The sequence below is a fragment of the Dipodomys ordii genome, unplaced genomic scaffold (assembly GCF_000151885.1).
Source record: "Dipodomys ordii isolate 6190 unplaced genomic scaffold, Dord_2.0 Scaffold45, whole genome shotgun sequence".
In the NCBI taxonomy this organism is placed as follows: Eukaryota; Metazoa; Chordata; class Mammalia; order Rodentia; family Heteromyidae; genus Dipodomys; species Dipodomys ordii.
Genome location: NW_012267261.1, coordinates 10,222,537 through 10,246,129, shown reverse-complemented (window position 1 = coordinate 10,246,129; position 23,593 = coordinate 10,222,537). Strand labels below are relative to the sequence as shown.

At 41.4% G+C, this 23,593-nt stretch overlaps 2 protein-coding genes across 2 annotated transcripts in view; both read right to left on the bottom strand.

Annotated features, from left to right (window-relative positions):
* Positions 1-3,272, bottom strand: part of Ccdc14 (coiled-coil domain containing 14) — a 28,046-nt gene extending 24,774 nt beyond the window's left edge. The window contains exon 1 of the mRNA XM_013019325.1: positions 3,087-3,272. Coding sequence (XP_012874779.1) covers positions 3,087-3,272 — 186 coding nt within the window. The remainder of the gene's footprint in view (positions 1-3,086) is intronic.
* A 5,747-nt stretch (positions 3,273-9,019) lies between these two features.
* On the bottom strand, positions 9,020-22,856 carry Ropn1 (rhophilin associated tail protein 1). The gene is made up of 5 exons (XM_013019396.1): positions 22,733-22,856; positions 19,540-19,657; positions 17,766-17,927; positions 10,222-10,397; positions 9,020-9,205 (listed from the first exon to the last, which is right to left on the bottom strand). Exons 1-5 carry the CDS (start codon positions 22,846-22,848, stop codon positions 9,139-9,141), a joined length of 639 nt encoding a protein of 212 aa, XP_012874850.1. The 5' UTR covers positions 22,849-22,856; the 3' UTR covers positions 9,020-9,138.
* Between the last annotated feature and the right edge of the window lie 737 nt (positions 22,857-23,593).

Sequence of the window (23,593 nt, the reverse complement as noted above, 5' to 3'; positions counted from 1 at the left end):
CTAACTACTCAGGAGATTGGAAATATCATAGTTCAAAGTCAACCCAAGCTAAAAGTTTGCAAAAGGTCATCTCAGTCAATAGTTGGGCAGTGGTAAGTATTTGTTATCCAAGCTATACAGAAAAGCACAGAGGATCACAGTCCAGGCCAGCCCAAGCAAAAAGCAAGACCCTATGTCAAAAATAACCAGAACAACAAGGGGTGGTAATCATGACTCATGAGGTAGTACTAGGAAAAAAAGAAATACATTATCTAAGAAAAATATATAGCCTAATTGTAAGATAATGGTTTCTCTCTCCCTCCCTCTCTCCATTTGGTAAAAAAAAAGAAAAGAAAAGAAAAACCAAACCCTTGATAAAAGCACTCTGAAACAATTTACTTCTATTTTGAGGGCTATTTTTTATTTTGAAGTACTAGTACAAAGGATTTCCTATATATGCTTCAGACAGAGTCCACAATTCTAGACATTTTACATTTGCCATATTTTCTCTGAATACACAAAATAGTGTAGGTTTTTTGGGGGGAGCGGGAAGTGGGGATCTGGCCATTACAAAGTTAAGTTAGAGACAAAACATCCCTAAACACTATTCTTTACTATAACTATCAAAATCAGGAAATCAATATTTACTTTTATAACTTAGAGACCTTATTCACATGTTGCAGTTTCCCAATACTGTCCTTCATAGGCAAAAAGTGGTCCATGCTCACAAACTGTAATAAACTCTCATAGCTCTTAAGTCTCTTTAGTATCTTTTGATCTGCAATAGTTCCTTGAGCTGCTGCTCACTGCCCTTATAATAACCTTGACATATTTAAAGAGCCAGATAATTTGCAAAATGTTCCTCTGGACATTTAGATGTGTCTGATGTTTCCTTCTGATGAAACTCAGGTTATGTATTTCTGGTAGAAATGGATGTGTCATTCTCAATACAGTATACATAGACAAATGTCAGCTTGTCCTGTAACTGGTGATGTAAACTGATATTAAGATGGTATCTGCAGCCAGGTGCCGGTGGTTCAAGCCTGTAATCCTAGCTACTCAGGAGGCTGAGATCTGAGGATCACAGTTCAAAACCAGCCTGGGCAGAAAAGTCCGTGAGACTTTTATCTCCAATAAACCTTCTGAAAAACGGAAGTGGAGCTGTGTGGCTCAATCGTTACAGCACTCGCCTTGAGCTGAAGAATTCAGGGATAGCACCCAGGCCCAGAGTTCAAGCCCAACGACCAACCAAAAAAAAAAAAAACAAAAAAAAAAACCACGGTATCTGCCAGGTGATCTTTTGAACAAATACCCAGAAGTGGAGTTGATTGAATCAGATGAATACCACTTTTAAGTTTTTGTTTATTTTTTGAACCAAGGTATTACATTTGCCCAATGGTCTCAAACTTACACTTCTCTTGCCTCAGCCTCCTAAGTTCTGGGGCTATAGATGTATATTGCAATACCTGGCTCACTTTTAACTTTTTAGAAATTGTTATTATAAAGGTGATGTTCAGAGGGGTTACTGTTTCATAAGTCAGGTACTCATGTACTCAGTACATTGCTTTTTGGGCAATGTCAGTCACCCTTTCTTCTTTCTTTCCCAGTTTTTCCCTTCTGTCCCTGTCACTTTTAACTTGAGGAAATCTCAAACTCTTTTCCATAGCAGTTGTCTTAAGTGCTAAAGGCATGGCTTGTGGAGTGCTTGTCCAGTAAGCTGAAGGCCGTAAGTACCACAGCAACTATGCTTTTTATATTCCCACCTAAAGGGTTCAATTTCTCAATATCCTTACAACATCTTTTGTTAGGTAATATCTCACTGTGGTTGTAATTTGGATTTTCCTGATTATCAGTAAGGTTGGGCATCTTTTCATATACCTGTAGGCTAAGTATACATCTTTGAAGAAAGGTGTATTCATTTGTTCATTATTTGATTCTTTTTATTTGTATGCTTTTGGGTGGTATTTTGGATATTAACTCTTTTCCAGATATGTGACTTGGAAATATATATATATATATATATATATATATATATGTATATATATATATATGTTGTGTGTATATAGTATGTTGTATATATATATATATATATGGATGTTGTATATGGGCACACAAAACACTTCTGCCTTGGACTTATGGTTGGCCATTCCTTCAGAAGCTATTGTCCCTTGGTGTGTGTGGGGGGGGGGAGGGCAGGACTTGAACTCTGGGCCTGAACACTGTCCCTCAGCCCTTCAGCTCAAGGCTAGTACTCTACCACTTGAGTGGTTTATTCAATGGACTTTCCTGCTCTGGCTGCCTTTGAACTGTAATCCTCAGATCTCAGCCTCCTGAGTAGCTAGGATTACAGGTGTGAACCTGCTTTGGTTCCTTTAATGGACAATAGTCTTTAGCAAACAAGATCTAAAGACTAGATGCAGTCTTTGTTATGAGGGCTTTCTATACTTTGTTCATGTGCCTTTTTTTTTTAACTTGGCTAAAATGCCTGGATAATTGCAATTTTTGATCTTGTGGGTTTTTAATTTCTGAATTTTCCTGTATTTATAGTCAACAAATCTTAATGGTTTTGTTTCCTTGTGCCGAAGTAACATATTTGGCTTTCTTTCACCATTAAACCAACAGACTTGGAGCCACCCTTTCTAGATAGTGAAAAATGTCTTTTCCATATTTAGGATTAAAAGCATAATTATTTGGTTCAAGGGCTGTTAGCTGCAAACTATAAAACTTTGCTGTGACAAGTCTCCCAAGTAATTGGAAGACTTGCATCACGATTTAAAAAAGAGCCGCCCCGGGAAGGGCCAAGAGAGGCTGGCAGAGACGCGGGGACATTCTCCGGCTAGGAGACTGTCACCAGCCAGGGGTGAGGCCGGCCTGGAACCAGGCGTGACACTGGGGAACCACGGCGACCGACGCCTACAGCGTCCTGGAGGTCCACGACGACCGACCCGCGGCCCACAGCGGCCCACGGGCAGCCGCGCGAGGCGGGAGGCCCACGCGTTCTTATGGCCTCCGCACCGCCAACTTCTCGCGTCCCCGGCCCGCAAACCAACTCCAGCCTCTCACCTCCCCCACCCCCACGGTAGACTTTTCAGGTCCGCAGCCCTCACCTGGCCCGGTCGAGATCCGGACCTGACCATTTCTCGCAGTCTCAGTAAAACACAGATGGAGAGAAGACAAGACGCACTGTAAATGGAATTAACCGCCGCGGACTTCCGATCTCCCTTGGCCCGCCCCCCCGTCTTCCGCTTCCGGTAAGGTGCCCGCCGCTCGCCGCGCCCTACAGCTTGTCTCATGCTGTCATTTTTCTGACTCGGGAATCCCGGGCGACCTGAGCGTGCGCAATTATTAACTCCTCCCCTCAAGGAGAGGGGCTCGTCACGTTCTGGAAGGAGAAACCAACAGAATGCACAGGGGAGGGGCGGGGCCTGAGGAGAGGGGCTAGAGAAACGGAAGGCTCGCGGGCCTGGCGGGGCCTGGCGAAAGGGGCGGGGACGGATGGGAGGGGCGAGCGAAAAGGGGCGTGGCGGAGAGCGTCCAGGTACCGCCCTGGGCGGAGCTGACGCCTGAACACCTGAGTAGATGCTCTTTTGCCAAAGGCTTCCAGTGAAGGCACTCAGTGTTTCCATCTCCTGGAAGAAGTGCGGAGCAGTGACCGTCGGCGCTTCCAGACGGATTTGGAAGCAGGCAGAGTGGCTCAAGTCCTAGCAACGGTGTGAGGCTGAGTTTCCAAGAAAGGGTAGAGAACCAACACGTTTCGGGAAGAATTGGCTCTGCCTTTTGGTTTTTAGTTTGGAACTTTGTGTGCTGTGTTAAATGATTTCATTCTTGATATTCAGTAAAAGCCAAACCTCGTTCAAAGTCAGACATCTTTATGTAATTCTGATGGAAATTTCAGGGTTATTCGTTGTCCCACTGATCTAGAAAGGTGCTCAATAGTTAGGATTTCTTTCCGTATGTCTTTCTTTCATTTCTTTCTTTTTCTTTCTTTCCTTCTTTCCTTCCTTCTTTCGTTCCTTCCTTCTTACTTTCCTTCCTTCTTTTCTCTTCCTTCCTTCCTTTCTCTTTCTTTCTTTCTTTCTTTTTCTTTTCTTTTTTTGGTGCCCCTCAGCTCTTCAGCTCAAGGCTAGTGCTCTATCACTTGAACAACAGCGCCACTTCCGGTTTACTGAGTGGTTTATTGGACATAAGAGTCTCATGGACTTTCCAGGCTGGACTGGCTTTGAACTGTGATCCTCAGCTATCAGACTCCTGAGTAGCTAGGATTACAGGCGTGAGCCGCCGGCGCCCAGCTCCCATATATGGTTTTCTACCTTCTGTCCAGGTGATTGTTTTTACCATTGACAAGCTACACTAAGCGTGATAGGGATTAGTTATTGGTTTTTAAGTCATCGTATATGGGATTCGTTTTTAACTTGGAAAAAAATTAACTCATTTGATTCCTGTTATTTATGTGAAAAAGAGCCTCTTTTTTAAAGTGCTGCAACTAATATTAAAATCCAGGAAGTAAACACGTTTAACCAATAAATTATATACTCCTGAGGGATTTTAAGAAATGAATATTTGGCAAAATTGCTTTTGAATTTGATTAGGCTGTGAAAATCTCACCTCAGCTAAAAGCATTGTAAAAGTTTTTAGTATATTCACCCGAGATTCCAGATCAAGATTCCAAGTCTTTAACTTGATATTTTATAATAGGTTTTTAATACATATTTGATATATATATATATATATTTTTAGATACAGATTAAAAAAAGAGTACTCAATCATACTACTAGAGACTACCATTTTTTTAAGTTTGGTGCATTTCCTTGTACTATTTTTCCAACTGCATATGTGTATATTTCAAGTTAATATAATACAGATTACCATAATGTGTTTTCTTTAACCATCTTTACATTGTTTTCTCATTAATCTACAATTACAAAATGGCTGTATAATGTTCCCTTATCCATTTCTCTGTCATTTGGAATCTTATGCAAACTCCTTATTTTGGGTTTGGAGTGTTATTACTATTGATAACAGTGAGCTGAGCTCTAAAGGTGAACTTGATGAACTTGAATAATATACATACACAGGACCGTCCTGATTGGTGAATGAGAGAGACTGAGTGAAAATACACAGTGGAGATGGAGATGTGTGAAGGAGTCAGATTCCAAAGTTCTTATAGATTAAGGATTTGGGTTTTTTATCCCAAAGGCAAAGGAAAATTATAAAAGATTGAGCAGGGCAATGTGAACTGATGTCTCATTAAGATGGCTAACTGCGGTGTGTAGCAGGTATCCCCAGAATGCAGCCTGTGAACAAAGTCAGTCAACTGCCATTGTTGTTGAATGGTTTTAAGATATTTTTTTTAAATCAGAAGAAGAATATCTTGTCATAAAGTTTTATTGGATCTGTTGTAGATAATAAAATCCTGAACACAATCTCCAAATACCAAAATTTGGAAAGGTCAAAAATCTCCAAAGTCTAAAATCCCCTAAATCACAATGTGAAAAGATTGATCCCAGCTGGGCGCCCATGGTACATGCCTGTAATTCTAGCGACTCAGGAGGCTGAGATCTGAGGATTGCAGTTCAAAGCCAGCCTGGGCAGGAAAGTCCATGAGACTTTTATCTCCAATTAACCACCAGAATACCAGAAGAGGCGCTGTGGCTCAAGTGGTAGAGGGCTAGCCTTGAGCTGAAGAGCTGAGCAGCAGTGCCCAGGCCCAGAGTTCAAGCCCCATGACACACTAAAAGAAAAAAAAAAAAGATTGATCCCAAATGTTGAAATCTTGAAAGTTGAAATAGTGAGAATGGGGCCATGCAAGAAAGGTACACAAGGGTAGAAAGACAAACTTTAGGGGTGGATAAATACATTTTGGATTACATATGGTTGTATCCTGTTAGAACAGTGATTATCTAGAAACTTGACAAAACATTATTTTGAGGAGTCAGTGAGGGTGCTCCCAGAGTGAGTTTAGTGGACTAGATGGGAACCACCCACCCTCAGTGTAAGAAGGCATCAGCCATTTCTGGAACAGTCACATTCAATTTCTTTTTGTCCAGCTGTTTTTGTGCTACAATGGCAGAAATGAGTAGTTAGCACAGAGACCCTAATGGCCTGAAAAGCTGAAACTCTTTCCTATCCGGATCTTTACGGTGCAGAGACCATTTGGAGGGAAGACAAGCATGGATGTTAAGTTTTTTCCCATTCCTACCCCCATCCCCGTCCCCTATTTCCTCCCCCTCCCCATCCTCCATCCCCTTTCCCCCCCACATCCTGTCTCTGACCTTCTCCTGTCCCAGGGAATGACCTGTAAGGATGATATCCAAACTTGTCTTACAGCTTGTTTTTTGTTAAATGGGTGACTTCCCAATAAAAGGCTTTCCTTTCACCTTTATTCCTGAAAACTAGGTTGTATGCCCATAGTCTGTTGTGGAATGGTGCCATTTCTCACAATTATAATGATGAATAGTTATGTAATAACATCTTCTGAAGTAGAATTTAATCTCTACAAAAAGCAAAGACCTTGCCTTATTCAGTGTTGGATTCCCAGCTTATTACAATGCCTTGCACATAGTAGGAATTTTAAAAATATTTGAACTGACGACTGTTTTGGACTTACATGGAACATTGGGTCTGATAGCTACTTGAATGCCCAAGACTCAGGCCAGTCCTGTAAACCTGATCTAGAGGTTTAGTCTCTGGTATCTTGAAGTATAGTCTCTTTGGTATCTTGGATGCACAACTCTATTTGTCTGTCCAGTCTTTTATAATGGAGCACATTGGACCAATGACTTTTCCAATTGGCTCACCTCTGAAGTGTGAAAGACTGTTCATGTTTGATCATATTCCAGATTATAGGAGAGAGCCAAAGTTACAAGTACATGAAGATCTAAAGTGTAAACACAGATTTATACCCAGGATGTGAGATTCAAATTTAAGAGGCTGCAAATAATGTCACATGTTTGGGAGCATGAGCTCAGTTCTGCACAGAAGGATCTGGGACTATTCTGTTACCTTTCCTTAAGACATTTGTTCCAAACCAAAGGTTTTCAACCTTTAGAGAGCATATAAAATTGTGAGGATATGCTAAAAGCTTTTTAATTTTCTCAGAAAATGCTAATGTGCACATTTCTGAAACACTGGTATGCAATATCATCAGAAGTATACAGGAGTTGCTCCAAGAGTTTCAGGTTAAAATTCTTCTTTTAACCTCATTCAGAATCAGCCATTCATACTGAAGTTTTCAGCTCTGAGAAGTAATTGACTAACTAGGGATGGTAGGTCCCTGGTTGAATGGCCTAAAGAGAAGGGCATGAGGCATAGTGAAAATGCAATTGAGTCATGATGTTTGCATTTTTCACCAAAGCTTTAAATGTATATGCAGCCTTCACTTTAATCAAAAAACTTAATTTAGGAAAGAAAGAGCCCACTTCTTTTTCTTTATAAAATCCTACTTTTATTGCTTCCTGAATATTTTTTTCCTTTTTAAGGGAGAAATACAAACCATCTGTTCCTAGGTTCTCCGTTTGACGGCTTAACTAGGGTCATGCTAGGATTCAGATATTGTTGGGAATGATAGGAAGGAATGGATCTAGAAGGGTCTGTTGGAGGCAAGGATCAAGAGAGCCCTTGGAATGATCTCATCATGAGGAAGAAATGGTTGGATACAATGAGCCAGGTTTGTGGGTCAGGTATGAATTTTAGTATATCACCATGTCAGTCCCTTGTTGCCTAAAGCACACATGGACTTGTACCTGAGTCAAAAGCAATAATGAATGATAAATAATATTGAAGCAGGCTGAGAGACAGTGGCTTAGGCTTATAATCCTAGTTACTAAGGAGGCTAAAGTCTGAGGCTCACACTTCAAAGAAAGCCTGGGCAGGAACGTCCAGGAGACTCTGATCTCCAATTAACCACCAGAAAACCAGCAGTGGCGCTGTGGCTCAAGTGGTAGAGCACTTGCCTTGAGCTAAAGAGCTCAGGGACAGCGCCCAGGCCCAGAGTTCAAGCCCCACAACCGACCCAAAATAAATAAATACACAAACAGCTCATGCCTATAATCCTAGCTACTGAGAAGGCTGAGAGATCTGAGGATCACAGTTTGAAGCCAGCCCAGGGAGAAGAGTCTGTGAGACTCCTACTTCAACAAACTACTTAGAAAAAGCCAAACGGGGTACTGTGATTCTAGTGGTAGAGCACTAGCCTTGAACACAAAGAGGCTCAGGGACAGCATCCAGGTCCTGAGTTTAAGCCACAAGCCACAAGCCCAGCAAAAAAAATAAAAATAAAAATTACATACATACACACACACACACACACACACACACACACACACACACACACATAGTTTAAAATCTCTGTAAGGTACAGTGGCATATGCCAGTGGCTCTTTATCAGATCTACTCATGACTTCCTGCCTGAGATCATTTTCTGGAGCAAAAAGAGGAAGGCCAAACAAGAAATGCAGAAGAGCTTCCTTACCTATCAGACTGGGGTAGCTGTGAGACTGGTTCTACTCTGTCTCCAAGAGTTCCTCAGCAGTAATAGCACCCAGCTCAGATACTTTTTTTTTAACCAGTGATGTTGAATAACTTAATTTCTCTAAGTTTTTTTTATTCTGTAAACTGGAGGTAACAACACTAACTTCATAAGATCAGTTCATTGGGTGTTCTGTATTTTGTCTGGCAACTCTATATCTGGCATATGACTAACCTCAATAAATATTGATGAGTAAGTTGAGTAAGTGAATGAATGAATGACTAGCATAGTTCTGATAAATAGAACAATAAACTGTTAAAAACTTGATTGCTCACGTAAGAGGTACTGGTCTAAATTATAACTACGAGTCACAAAAAGATAAAAAATGTCTCCCCTCTAAAAAGCATTCTCCTTTTTACAATCCTTAAGTCTGGCTCTGGCCTGAATGCGGCCATGCTGTGTACTTGCTGTTACTCAAAATCTGCATGAGATGAATTGTAACCTTCTGGTAATGCAGGTTCCTTGTGCCACAATTTATTATCTTCATTCCACACATTTTTGGTTTCCTACGTTTGCCTAATTGTTTATTAGTGTGTACAGTTGTACAAGAAAATTGACTGGATGGTGTGTGGCTTCAGCCATTCTGAAGTACATCATCTCTGTATCTTCCTGTAAAATTGCCCAAACTGCTTTTATTCCAGCCGAACCCTGGGGTTTTGGGTAAAGTCATTCACCTTGATCAAACCGTCAGGACCAATTCTGTTTGGAAAAATAAATACCTGAGATTAGTTTGGTTAACAAGTAATCTTAAGTAAAGAATCTTATATAAAGAACTTGCTCGTTCTAAATTAGTTGATTTGTGATAGTACTGGGGTTTGAATCTAAGCTTGAGCCATGTTTGCAGCCTTTTATGCTTTAAGTTATTTTTCAGATAGAGTCTCACGTTTTGTCTTGGCCACATTGGAACCATAATCCTTTATGTTCAGCTTGTTTGTTGAGATGAGATCTCACTTTTTGCCTATGCTGGCCTTGATTGGGATTCTTCTGATCTCTACCTCCCAAGTTTCTGGGATTACCTGGCCTTTTCATTTTTTCCACTTAACTCTTGATATCCTACTCCTTTTCATATTTAATGTTTCTCACAATTTTTATGTTTCTAGAACACTAAAGCATACAAATTCTCCTTGACTTAGCAATGGAGTAATGGCCAGATATACAATTTAAAAATACAAATTGAAAATGCATTTCCTATACTTGTCCTAGCTTAGAGTGGGAACTGTGCTTCTCGGCTGAAATCAGCATCTCAAGAGATTATTGAACTGAATGTCATTGGCACAGAAAATGACTAAATTAAAACTGGAGCCCAACATTGGTGGCTTGTGCCTTTAATCCTAGCTACTCACAAGGCAGAGATCTGAGGGTCACAGTCCAAAACCAATCCAGGCAGGAAAGTCAATGAGACTCTTATCTCCAATAAACTACTCAGAAAAAGCCAAAATGGAACTATGGCTCCAGTGTTAGTGCTAGTCTTGAGAGAAGCAGCTCAGGGACGATGCCCATGCCCTGAGTTCAAGCCTTAGGATTGGCGTGTGTGTGTGTGTGTGCGCACACACGCGCGCATGCACACGCGCGCACACACACACACACATTTGAAAATATCTACTGAACGGATGTCTTTGTACTGCTGTAAAACTGGAAAGTTGTAGGTCAAATCAACTTAAATTGGGGATTATCTGTAGAATACTTTCTCCCCTAATGGCTAAAAGTTGACTCACACTTCATGTTCGATGTAGTTTAGCATTCTGCTGACATGGGATGCAGAGATTTCCCCATCTACTTCTGCAATGTATGTGTAGAGAAACTGGAAGGTGCTGAAAGGGATCCGAGGAGGTCCTCCATCATGGTCACAGGACAAAACTTCACACACTATCTTGAGAGTTTTCGCAATGGTCTATAAAATCATAAGATAAAATGAGTAGAAATTCACTCTTCCCTGAAATCAGTTCAGATAAAAGAAAGAAAACAGAAATATAAAATGAAGTGAGAATGATTTAAAATTCTAGATTTCTTCTACTTTTTTTGGTTGATCCTGGGGCTTGAACTCTGGTCTTGGGCACTGCCTTGCGCTCTTCAGCTCAAGGTGAGTGCTCTGCCACTTGAGCCACAGCGCCAGTTCCGATTTAAAATTCTAGAAAGCATAAAGTTAACTTAAAAAGTTAATTTATTCTACAACCATTGACTATGAGTTATCTTTTTTCTTTATTGAAGGGCTCAAAAAGACAAATTATTATTTTATTGGTTCTGGACCTGGGCTTGAACTCAGGACCTGGGAGTTGTCCCCTGAGTTTTCTTTGCTCAAGGTTAGCACTCTACCACTTGAGCCACAGCTCCACTTCTGGAGCTTTTTGGTAGTTAATCAGAGATAGGAGTTTCATGAACTTTTCTGCTCAGGTGGGCTTTAAACTATGATCCTCAGATATGAGCCTCCTGGTAGCTAGGATTATAGGTAAGAGTCAATGATGTCTGGCTCAAATAGATAAATTTATATTTTTGAGGCCTTAAAAATTATCCTTAGGTGGGATAGGGAAGGTGGCTCAGTGGTAGAGTGCTTGCCTAGCATGCATGAAGCCCTGGGTTTAATTCCTCAGTACCACATGAACAGAAAAATCCAGAAGTGGCACCGTGGCTCAAGTGGTAGAGAGCTAGCCTTGAACACAGAGCTCAGGAGCAGAGCCCAGGCCCTGAGTTCAAGCTCCAAGGTTGGCAAAAAAGAAAAGAAAAGGAAGAAAGAAGGAAAGAAAGAAAGAAAGAGAGAAAGGAAGGAAGGAAGGAAGGAAAAAAAGAAAGAAAATAGGAAAGAAAGAAAGATAGATTATCCTTAGGTAGTTGTACAAAGGAGTTTCAGTTCAAAATATGTTTGTCAGTATAATGAATCTTTTAAAAAATATTTATTTTTAAGTAGTTGTACAGAAGGGTTTCAATTCCACAAGTCAGATTATGAGAACAATACATCTTAATGTCACCTTTTTCACTATTCCTCCCCACCTCTTCCAATAAAAAAATACATTTATAAATTGCTAGGTATTTTTATTAAAATTTTCTAAATCTTTTGGTTTAATCAGAGTAACCTCAATAAAGAATTGATTTTACATTAATATAAAATTATAATTATTAAAATGCTTATTTCTATGAAATTAAATTATTTGTTATTAGTGCCCTCCAATCTTATCTCTAAGGAGTTAAGGTTATTCATCTAACATATATTCCAGCAAGATATTTCAGGCAAAGCTACAGTAGGGGAAAGGAGGGTACAAGAAGGAAGATTATGGTTGCAGATGCTGGAAAAATGGTACCAAACAAGAAGATAAACCCATTTTTGAAGGGTGCCAGTGGGGCCTGTAATCCTACCTATTCAGGAGGCTGAGATCTGAGGATCATGATTGGATGGTAATCTGGGCAAGAAAGTCTGTGAGACTCTTATCTCAAAGTAACTATGAAAAAGCCAGAAGTGGAGCTATGACTCAAGTGGTAGAGCACTAGCCTTGAATAAAGAGTTGAGAGTCAGTGTCCAAGCCCTGGGTTTAAGCTATAGGAAAAGCAAAAACAAACAAAATTCTTCTGTATGGGGATGCACCTAAGTAAAATCATTTAGTACTTCTTGTTCTGTTAACACTGACAGATGAATGTCACAAGTTTTAATAATAGAAGGGGTACTCGAGGGGGTTGTGCAGGCATGTACTCAACATGGAGAAACCCTAAGAAAGAGATAGAGGAAGAAGCAAGGAGGAGGGAAGGAAAGAAGGGGATGAAGGGAGGGAAGAGAGGAAAGATTTTATCTTTCCAATGAAACTTGAACATCAGTGGTCTTCAGAGCTGATCCTGTCTTTAAATAAATATAAAATCTTTGCATAAATTTCATGAGTGAAAGGGTTATGAAATGATAGGCTACAGAAAAGGAATAATTCAAGGAAAAGACTGGCTCTGAATTAGCAGATAGGTCAGCATGTATTTCTTCATGGTTTGCTGAAACTGACAATGTACAGATTGCACACACACCCTCCAGGGATCTGTGAAAACAGTCCTGAGTGGCCAGCTAGGTGTGACTAGGTGACTGAACAAGCAGTTGTGCATCTCATACATGACTGGCCGGAGGCTGGTCCGTGTTCCCTGACAGGTGATCACTGTTCTGCTGTCATCGTCTCCCTGACGATAAGGAGTGTCTATAGGGAGTTCACTGGTGTGTGTCATGCAGAGCTGGCAGTCTGTGTGTCAGGAGGCATATGAAGATGTGAATAAACTTGGCCCATCATTTTCTGAAGCGACTATTTTTTGATGGCAATGAATTTAAGCATTACTTGCATCTGTTAATAATTATTAAGTTATTCTAATTTTATTTCCTCTTAGCATTGCTATTATATGAAATAGAATCTTGACAGTCATTTTCAAATGGGTACTGGTGGCTCACACCTATAATCCTAGCTACTCAGAAGGCTGAAATTTGAGGATTGCAGTCAGTTCAAAGCCAGTCCAGGTAAAAATGTCTGTGAGACTCATCTTCAATTAACCACCAAAAAAAAATGTAGATTTGTGGCTCAAGTTATAGAGTGCTAGCCTTGTGAAAAATAACTCAGGGATAACACCTAGGGCTTGAGCCCCAGGACTGGGATACACATATGAACATGCACACACACACACACACACACACACACACACACACACACACGCACGATAAACCAGGGGTTGGTAGAACATCAGCCAATGAATGAACATGTCAGATACTGTGTTTGAGTCACAATCTCTGACCAAAAAAAAAGAAAGAAAGAAAAGATAACCCACACAAAGTTAAGGAAATTTAGGATTTATCGCAAGCCACTTCCTTGGGGGTCCTCACATGGGAAGAATTATGAGAGCACTGTATAGGGCATAATTACAGGTACAGCATTTAAGTCAGAGGGCATGAGAAAATAGCCCACAGCTGTCAGGAAGGGAGGGAAGGTCTGAATGTGAGATGTAGTCACTCCACGAGTGGTTTGGGAGACTTACAAGATGAGTTTGTGCACCTAACACTTTTTCACTGCTTCTCTAAAATACTCTGCAACCTTTTCAGCACTTCCTTTATTCCATTTTCCTCTTTCCTGGGTGTTGTTATGGACCAAACACCCCCCCCCCTCTCATTTTTTGAGGCCAAACGTTCAAGACTGAGAATGTGATTCTATTTAGAGGCAAGACCTTTCTGTGTGGGTGCCAGTCCTGGGGCTTCAACTCAGGGAAAGCACAAATAGGAGGACTACAGTCCAGGTCAGAGCATAAAGTGATACTTTACCTGTAAAATAACTAATACAAAGATGAGCTGGTGGCGTGGCTTATGTGGTAAAACACCTGCCTAGGAAGCATGAGGCCCTGAGTTCAAATCCTAATATTGTTCCAAAGGAAAAAAGCATTATGAAATATTTTTAAAGATTTACTAAATAGCTGAATGGGTAAAGAACTCTAAGAACTGGAACATTTTGATAAATTCAAACAGAAAGTGAAATGATCTTTATTTTCTTCTCCTAGATTTTTTTTTGTCAGATGAAGATCCCCTTTACAGAGGTAGCTTTGGACATCTTACAAGCCTCAAAAAATGAATTGTGAGCTGGGTCTAGTGGTACATACTTATAATTAACAACACCCAGGAGGCTGAGGCAGGAGGAGCCCAAGTTCTAGGCTAGTCTATGTTAGTGATAAGACCTTGTCTCATTAAAACAACATTAACCCAAAGGAGGATACTCTTAGGAGAGGAACACAAAGGCAAAATACCTATTTGCCTCTGATCATATAAAATAATATTTACAAAAATGAACTCCAGGAATTAGAAACAAGAGGTTTTTTGTTGCTCTTTTTTTTTGTTTTTGTCTTGGTTGTTCATCCATCTGTTTTTGGGAAGGCAAGGGGGGCAGAGAAATGGAGGGACAAAAGGTGAACAAATACAGCAATGGTACTCACTAGACACTATGTTGAAAATGAACTACACAACTTGTGGCTGGGAACAGGAGGGAAAAACTGGGAGTGAGGGAAGGGGTGACATTATCTAAAAAGAAATGTACTCATTATCTGACTAATGAAACTGTAACCTCTCTGTATATTACCTTTTAATAAAAAAATGTAAAAACAACATTAACAAGGAAAATAAGGACAAAAACTTTTGCTAACAAAATATTTATCAACCTTTTAGGCAAACACAATTATTTATCCAATACATGCTCTTTTCAGTTTTATAACTAATTTCAGTGGGAAACGGGATGACACCGGCAGCCTGGAGGATGAAATGCTGAAAGAGGAGAGGATCATAGATCTGTCCGCCATACTATTCAGAACCACACGTTAGACCCAGAGGGCTCAAAACTGGAGACAAATGCTCCTGTTACTGGAATTAGGCTTTCCACAAGAAGCAAAGTGCTTTTCTAGATGTCAAAAGATCATGGTTTGCTTATAAAGGAGAGAGAAAATCCTGGGCTTGTCTCCAAGGACATGTGGATTTAATTGAAAGCAAGGCCTTCAGTACATGTTGATACCTTTTGTCTATTAGCTTGTTTGGCCTGCTAAAACAAAATATCCTTGACTCAATAATTTATAAATAGTAGAAATTTACTGCTCACAGTTCTGGAGGTTGGGAAATCTAGGATCATGGTACTAGCAGGTTAAAACGCCAGGAGCCTTCTTCATAAATGGTGGTGTCCTCTTGCTCTGTCCTCTCAATGGAAGGGCTAAACAGGCTCCCTCAGTCCTTTCTGAGAATTTAGAAGGGCTCTACCCACATGAGCTCATCATTTCTCCAAGACCCTACACTCCTAATATTGTCACCTTGGGGTTAGGTTCCAATATATGAATTTGGAGGTGACACAACCCCACACCCAAGCTCCCAGAAACAATGTGACATGATGCTTCCCACTGGCTCATCTCTGGTCTCAATGGCGCTGGGGCCCCAGGAGTCTGGGCCACACTGTCATCTGCTCCCTGGCTTTGGTGGCCCATTTCACAGCCCTTCACTACTTTGGGTAGTTTGAGATGTCTGGGTTATATCTTTGTCCCTTAGTCCAGAGTTATCCCAGGTAAGCCAAACTACCTCTCTCCTCTTACTGGTTCCTAGTGTTTTTGTTTTTTGTTTTGAAAAACAACAACCAAAAAACCAGAGTAGACAGCCAGGCTGACTTGACCTCTAGGTGTTCTTTGCCAGGGAGGGTGAGGGGAAAGTCAGCTATCTCAGGGTCTCTCAGAATTGACTCTCTCCAGTGGGAGGCACGAGGGTATCTCAGAAGCAGAGACCCCATGGAACATCGATTCAATCTCTTTAGTTTAGAAGAAGGCTACAGCTCATGTCACAGTTTCCTCCCCAACCTGGGAAACAAACAGAACAAACCTAGCAACTACACAGTATTCTAAGGAGACCGCAGTTTGGCTTTCCAAAATCACACTTAGCTATGGGACAAAGGGGATAACTCAGACATCTCAAACACCTCAAAAGTGGTGGGGAGCTTTGAAGTAGACCACCAAAGCCAGAGAACAGATGACAACGTGGCCCCGACTCCTGGGGTCCCAGTGTCATTGAGACCAGAGATGAACCATTCACCATGCTTTGATCTGTTAAATATGTTGGGACATTCAACTCCTTCACAGCTTGGGCAGCACAGCAGCACTGAAAGGAAACCAGAGGTTCTGGAGAGAACCAAGGTATGTGGGAGCCCTGATATTGGCTGCTTTGAAGACTAAGATCTTCCCTTTCCCTAAACACTCAATTGTCCCCTGAAGGAGTATTGAGGAGGGAAGGGCATTTACCTGGAGGAGTTTCTGTCCAGACTGACTTCCTGAATTGGAGCCTATCTACTTACCCTTTGTAGATGGAGGTCTATTTCCTACAAATGCAATTAAGAGGCAGGTTTTCCCTTTGAAAAATCTCTAAATGTGGTATGAATAACTTGTAGACAAGTTAATGGACTATGCCAGGGTTTTATTTTCCCTTTTGAGAAACCTTGAGATTTTATTTTTCTTCTCAGAAGTAAGCTCAATCCTTACAGACAGTTCATTCACCTCTACTATGGTTTCCTCTCCTCTTTGGAGGACTGTAATTTACTCATTATACAAAGCTATAACAATGAAGACACAAAATAAGTTTCTTCTTTCCTTCTCTTAAAAAAATGGTTATGGTGGATGCAGGAGACACATAGGAAAAGCTGTAATCCTATGAGATTACACCATTTCTTCTGAATTTACTCCGCAACAAAAAATTCCAACTATGTGTCTCAAGCATATTCAAGAAGAAAGAAGATCATATTTGGATATGCTGAATAATTCAAACTCCCTTTTCATATCCTGTGCTACAGAGGCAACATTTTGTCCTCAGTAATTGTTAAACTTGTTTGAATTTCAGAGATTGAAAAAATCCTATTTCTGATTGTGTCCATATAAGTTATTATCACAGTGATTAACAAGAGGGAGTCCACATAACATGCACCCAGGTTTTAAACATATGGAAAGGCAGCTTTCAGCGTCTTTCTCTTCAAAACAGACAAATGGTTTTTCCAGTTGTCAAGTAAGATACATTTGAGAAAGGCATGAATTTGTATGAACATCCTGCAGCCATGGTGATGTCATGATTGCAATTCTAGAAACAACTTCATCTGTCTGCTTGCTTTTCTATTATCTCTGTTCTTGCATTCAATTATGTTTATCATGGTTGGTTTTTTTTTTTGTTTTTTGGTTGGTTGTGGGGCTTGAACTCTGAGCCTACGTGCTGTCCCTCAGCTCTTCAGCTCAAGGCAAGTGCTCTCCCACTTTTTTTTTCTTCTGTTTATGTGGTGCTGAGGAATCAAACCCAGGGCCTCATGCATGTGAAGCAAGCACTCTACCACTGAGCCACCTTCCCAACCCCTCCATCAGTTTTAAAAGTCTCCATCCCAAACCAAGCAAGCATTGTTCTAGCACTGACTCTTCGTTATCTCCAGGAATTATAAAGAAAAGAGTTGAGGTCAAGTGAAAATAAACTTGAGGGCAAAGATTGAAATTCATAAAGAATCCAAAATCCATACTTTGGCCAACTCCCCAGAGCCAAGTAATAATATTCTCTGTCTCTCTCTCTCTTTGTCTCTGTCTGTCTTGTCTGTCTCTCTCTCTCTCATTCCTACTTTCAGCTGATGAGCACAGAAATGACCTTAATTCAGAGAGGAGAAGATTCGAAGAAGACATATCCTTGACTGTGTATATAGACAGAGTGCCCTTTCCAAGCCTAGACACGGGTTTTCTCCTAAGGAACTAAATTCATTTTTTAAAAAAGTTAACTTACAACTCCAAGAGAGCTACAAGCAAGAGCCAAAAACTTCAGCCACTCAATCTCCTCCGTGAAGCGACCCACGTTCATCACACTGTTGAATAAATCTGTTGGGAGATTCAGCACCTTCCACATCTGGGACAGCTCATCTGCATGGATGATCAGTCTGCCAGCAACCTGCAGGCAAGGGACAGACACAGCACAGAAGATGGAGAGGACAACAGATGCCCCAACTTCTTCCAGCACAAAGACAGGAGTGGGAGGTATTAGGGAGGTCAGAAGACCTTGTTTGGCAGTTGTTTTTTCAAGATCTAGTGATAACTTAATAATTCCAGATGTCAAAAATGAGGGATATATATGTTTATACTACATTTATTTTATTCAGTGCTGGTACTGGGGCTTGAACTTAGGGCTTTCTACTTTTTCTTTTTTTCTTTTGTCTGCCTGAGGCTAGCACTCTGCTACTTGATCCATATTGTCATTCACTTCTGGCTTTTGGGTGGTTAACATATAAGAATCTCTCAAACTTTTCTGCTCTGGCTGGCTTAAAATCTCAATCCTCACTGATCTCAAGGCCTCCTGAGTAGCTAGGATTATAGGTATGAGCCATAGTGCTTGGCTTATGCTATATCTAAGTTGTTTTTGTTGGTTATTTTTTTACTGATATATGTATGCTCTCTGGTTTTAGTCCTTGCTTCTCTGCATAATACAGACAAGATAGCCTGAAAACAGAAGCAGCACGCAGAAGACTTTCCTGATACCACTAGTGGGTAGTGGAGTGAGCAGGACATTGCTATTTTGCTTCCACACTTCATTGAGTTCTTCCCTCTAGATTTCAAGTGCATCCCTCCCATTTCCCAAAGATGATGCGAGGTACATGGCTGACCAATAGGGGTTTAGTCTGCATGTCTAATGCTCTCTGCTCCCAGGCACTTTAGAACTCCACCTTGTCCTCTGCACAGGGGTCACTTGATAGCTCAGAGGAGGAGCTGGTTGTTGGCCAATGATTCAGTGAAGGTGCAGATGCTCCAGTGAAGTTCCCCAACACCTTCCCAAGCTCTGATTCCTGTGTATGTGCACCAGTACTCGGACTTGAACTCAAGACTTGGACACTGTCCCTTAGCTTTTATTGTTCAAGCTTAATGTTCTCCACATGAGCCATAGCTGCCCTTCACATATTTCAGTGGTTAATTACACTTTCCTCACCAGGCTGGCTTCAAATCTTGATCCCCAGATCCCATCCTTCTACTAGCCAGGATTAGAGCTATGAGCTACAGGCACCTGACTCCCTCTCATCCTAATGAAATGATAAGCCTCTAGAACTGAGGTAGTTAGGAAATTCAAGTTCTGAATCATCCCCAAAGCCCCTCTGTCCTAATTCAGGGAACAGTGATGCTTATCTAGGTTTCCTGGGAATTGACCAAACCACAGATATCTGAAAAGCCAGTCCCTCCTCTTCCCTTCACAGGGAAACTACTAGGATGATGAAAGCTGAGGATGCAGGAAGTGAGAGTGTGTCTGTACCTGGGAAACTACAGTATATTCCCTCCTGACTGCAATTGGCTTCACTGCAGGGTCTTGATAGCATCAGGAAGATGCTATCATAATGGAGAGACAGCAGACTATACTTTTAAGCATTTCACTGAGCTCCTGGGTATCCCACAAGTCTGAGGGCTCTATGGTGGTCTGAGGGAAGCCCACCCTCTAGCCTCTATCTCCCTGATTGCCAGAGTGACAGATGACCTTTGTACCCCACTGGCCTCAGTGACATCCCCACCATGTTTCTTACCCGAGAGTGCAAGACCTTTAAGAGCTCAGGTGTTAGCTCTGCCCAGTTGGACAAAGCGACTCGCTCAGATCTCTCTCTCACAGGAGGAATCTCTCCACGGGACATGGCCCCAAAATACCTGCAAAAAAAAAGTCTGTGAGTGGGGGACTGTCCTATACTTGAGTGGCTTCTGGCTGCTTTAAGGATCCCCTCCCCTTTTGTTGAAGAAATGAAGAGAGGAAAGAACATTTGTCAAGTGATTAGATACTGTGTTTAGTTTCATTTGCATATGGGAAAAGTTCTGATTGTGTTACTTTCCAATTAAGGAACAGAGACTACTTAGGAGATAAAGTTATTCCTCTCTAAAGATGAGGAACAACCAACAGAAGTTTAGTATGCACTTGCACTTTTCCTTGGCCATATTTAGCTAGATTTTGTTTTATTTTTTTCCAGTCATCCCTCCTAAGCAATATATGTATGCATATATATATATGCAGAAAGACATACATATCCTAAGCTATAAATAAGATATATACATATGTATGTGTGTGCTTGGTATTAGGCAGTGGGTGGGGAAGAGAAGTTGGGAGAGAATTGAAATGACTTACAGGAGAAGGGGAGGGGTGGAAGTGCTTTGGGGGTGAGGAAGGTTTCCTGGCTTGAGGTCGTGAGTCCCGGGGCTTCAGCAAGGAAGACTGAAGACTGTCAGGACATCAAGGGAAGCTTGGGAATGAAGACAAGCCAACAAAGGCTGGAAACAACTTTATAGGGTACATATGATTCAAAACCTTGCTATTCCCTAAGACTGTCAGCAAACCAAGCTTGCTGCCCATGTTGTGGGGTGAGCCGTTGCAGAGCAATGTACAAGACAGACAATCTTACTTCAGGATTGGCATGAAATGCACAGAGGCTGCCTGAAGCGGGGGATGGACACAAGCAATTGGCTTGTGGGTGGTCAATGGTGTGTGACAGGCTCTGTTTTCCATCAAATGTCTTGTAACTATATCTGAATCACAAACTTCTGCCTGTCCCTGAAAACACACACACACACACACACACACACCACCACCACACCATTACTTTCTCTAGAGCCAAACAGTATAAGAAGAATATAGGAAGGTTTTTTTTTTTTTAATAAAGGCTCACAGTAGAACTAATTATTGCCTAAGACAAAGCAATCAGTACGTTCCAATTTCCCCTTGGAAGTGGATCAGCAAGAAGGCAGAGGAAATCATCTAAGGGCACCTTTGACAAAATCCCTAAGAAATATCTGCAGATAGCTTAGTTGGGGTGAAGGTGGGCGCAGTGTGACCACTGGAGGGGATGTAGCCTCAGGCTTTGTAACCAGATGTGGGTGATATCAATGGTTGAGACAGTGACATCATAGCCCCCTCATTCTATCAAAGTGACTACCCAGGTGAAGAAACTTTGTAGAATTGGTTAGAAAACACAGACTGAAAGGTATTGTCATGGATTCAGTCCTCTGGGTCTTTGAGCTCCCTTGGCGACAAGCAATTCCATGGCATTAACAATAGTAATTCACATATATCTACTTGAAGAACTAATAGGTCTATGTCCTGCAGATGCCTGGAAGGTGAACTCTTTGTTGACAGGATATATGTAGGAAAATTCTTGCTTGCAATGAATACACATTTTGTCTTGGATATACTTGTGGAGTTTTATTCTCTGAAAGGCTACAAGTTTGTAAGTCACATAAAACAATCTGATAAGTGCTTTGGATGTCTCAATAGGCTGGAGAGTGTTCTTAGGTCACGCTCTTTTTCATTGTAGTTAAAGTACAAACTGATCTTTCATGGATGTCTGAAAAATTTATAGCACATCATACAATATGGAGCAAGTAGGCTACAATAATGGAATGTTTTCTTCCATAAATGTCAAGGACAATATGAAGAAATGCCATTTTTCTTACTATAATGCAGTAGCACAAGAACAATAAAACGGAGCTGTAAACTATCATCTAGTATAAAACAAAGTCTGTCTGAGTGTGCCAAAATGAATTAGTCTTCTGCTGTTAAAGTCCAATCTTCGAGGTAATGTATAAAATTTAGAAAACTGCACAAGATTCATGATTAGGTAAAGCAACTACATTTGTGCCTTCTTAGAGCACAATAGCTTACTTTCCTTCCATTTGTAATAGGGTTTTTTTTTTCCTTTGCACAGCACAAAAGCACCAGAGCCTTGATCTAGAGACTGTTAACCCCACTTCGATGGCATTTTGTGTCTTCTGCAAAGGGTTAACAGCTTTTTCCTACTCACACCTCAGGCTGAGGTCACCCTCTTCCCCAACCCTTACTTCTCCCCTTTTCTTCCCCCTTCTCCTTGAAGCACTGCTGAAAGGGTAATCATCCAACCATAAAAACATCCACAAAAGATCCAGGTCTACTCAATTCCCAACTCCTGTCCCAAGGCTGGTTACCCAGTTTTAAGTTACTAGCTAGTTTGTATAAGAAGCAGTTTCACAATGGAGGGGCTTTCTGTGTAAATCTACCGCAATGCAGGCCAGCAATTGGTGTGCAGGCCCATGACTGAGCAGCCTGTGGGGGGTCTCTGGGAAGCAGCACCCGGCTGGAGGCATGCAGTGTATATCCAGGCCTGGCCTCCTCACTCAACTCTGCCTCCTTGTCCAGGTTGCTAGAAATCTTCATGTTCAGAACTGTTCAAAGAAACACTAAGGAAAACAATAGTCTGTTTCCCCGAAGGCAAGAAATGCAGTGTGTTTGAGGGAAACATGAGTTTTCACAGCCTTGGAGGAAGGTGTCTCATTAAAGCAGCGAGCCAGTTTGCTGGGGTGATGCCACCTCTTCTATCCCAAGGGCTGCCCCATGGCCACCCTCCAGGTGCACTGCTGCCATCTGGTGGTGAGATGGGAGAACGAGGTGTGTACATTTAAACCGGGAGGAGCTGCCGTCCCAGATAGGACTCAGGGTGGTAGGTGGGTACGTGTTGATGGAACATGCTAATCCACCCTGGCCTCAAGACACTTGGCCTATTGCCCTGGTGTCTTGCTGCTCACTTTGGCTCACTTAGGGAAGGACATGGCACCCTGGCTCTGTCTCATCAAATAGCTGAAAATCACAAAGATGATGCTAATAAGCCTGGGCTCCATGCAGCCATGAGGACCTCTTAGTTTTCCATGCGCTCCCTTCTCCTCACCCCTGCCCTCCCAGGAGCCTGAAAGTGAAGAAACACGTACTCGGCCGCCCACTGGATGAGATCCTGAGGCTGGGTCCGGATGGCAGCTTTGGTAAACTGCTTCAGCAGCTCGGGCAGCTCGGGTGGGATGCATATTTGCTTGTCTGTCTGAGGCATTGATTGCTTGACCTATGTGTAGGAGAGAAAAAAAGAAAAGACAAGTCCTTGAATCCTAAGATGACAACACAAAGTTGCAGAAAGTCGCCGGGTCTCTGACACTTCTCATTTGGGGGAAAATATATTCAAACCATATGATGGGTCAATTGTAAAACACGTATTACTATTCCCTTTTGTTGTTGTTGTTGTAAATAATTCTGACCTTAAGAAAACACACAGTACTTAAAAAGTAGAAATCAACACAAGTAAGCAAAAATACTCCTTAGTCATACCAACCCAAAATACTGGATGGCTTCTTCCAGAATTTTATCAAGCTAAACATGTGTGTTTGTATAAATAAAAGATGGGCCTTCAAAGAGCAGCTTATTTAGGCAATGCTGTGTTATGAACATCTTTCCAATGTCACGTTATCTCTTACTAGGCTGGGTAAGAATTGTAGCAAAATTGACTCTATAAATCCTTTCCAAAGAAAAATAACTATTAAACAGCTCTCTTTCTGTGTATTGCTATCTACTCTAATTGGAAGAGAATGAACATTGTCATATGGAAACTTCCAAGATGTATGAAAACAAAACATGACAACTTATAGATGGTATACAATTCCATGTACAAATAAGCCAGATTAAATAATGCTGTTTGTATTTTATTGTTTGTTTTGGCGCTGCTGTGCCTCATTCAGCTTTTTCCCTTCAAGGCTGGCACTCTACCACTTGAGCCACACCTCCACTTCTGGCTTTTGGCTGGT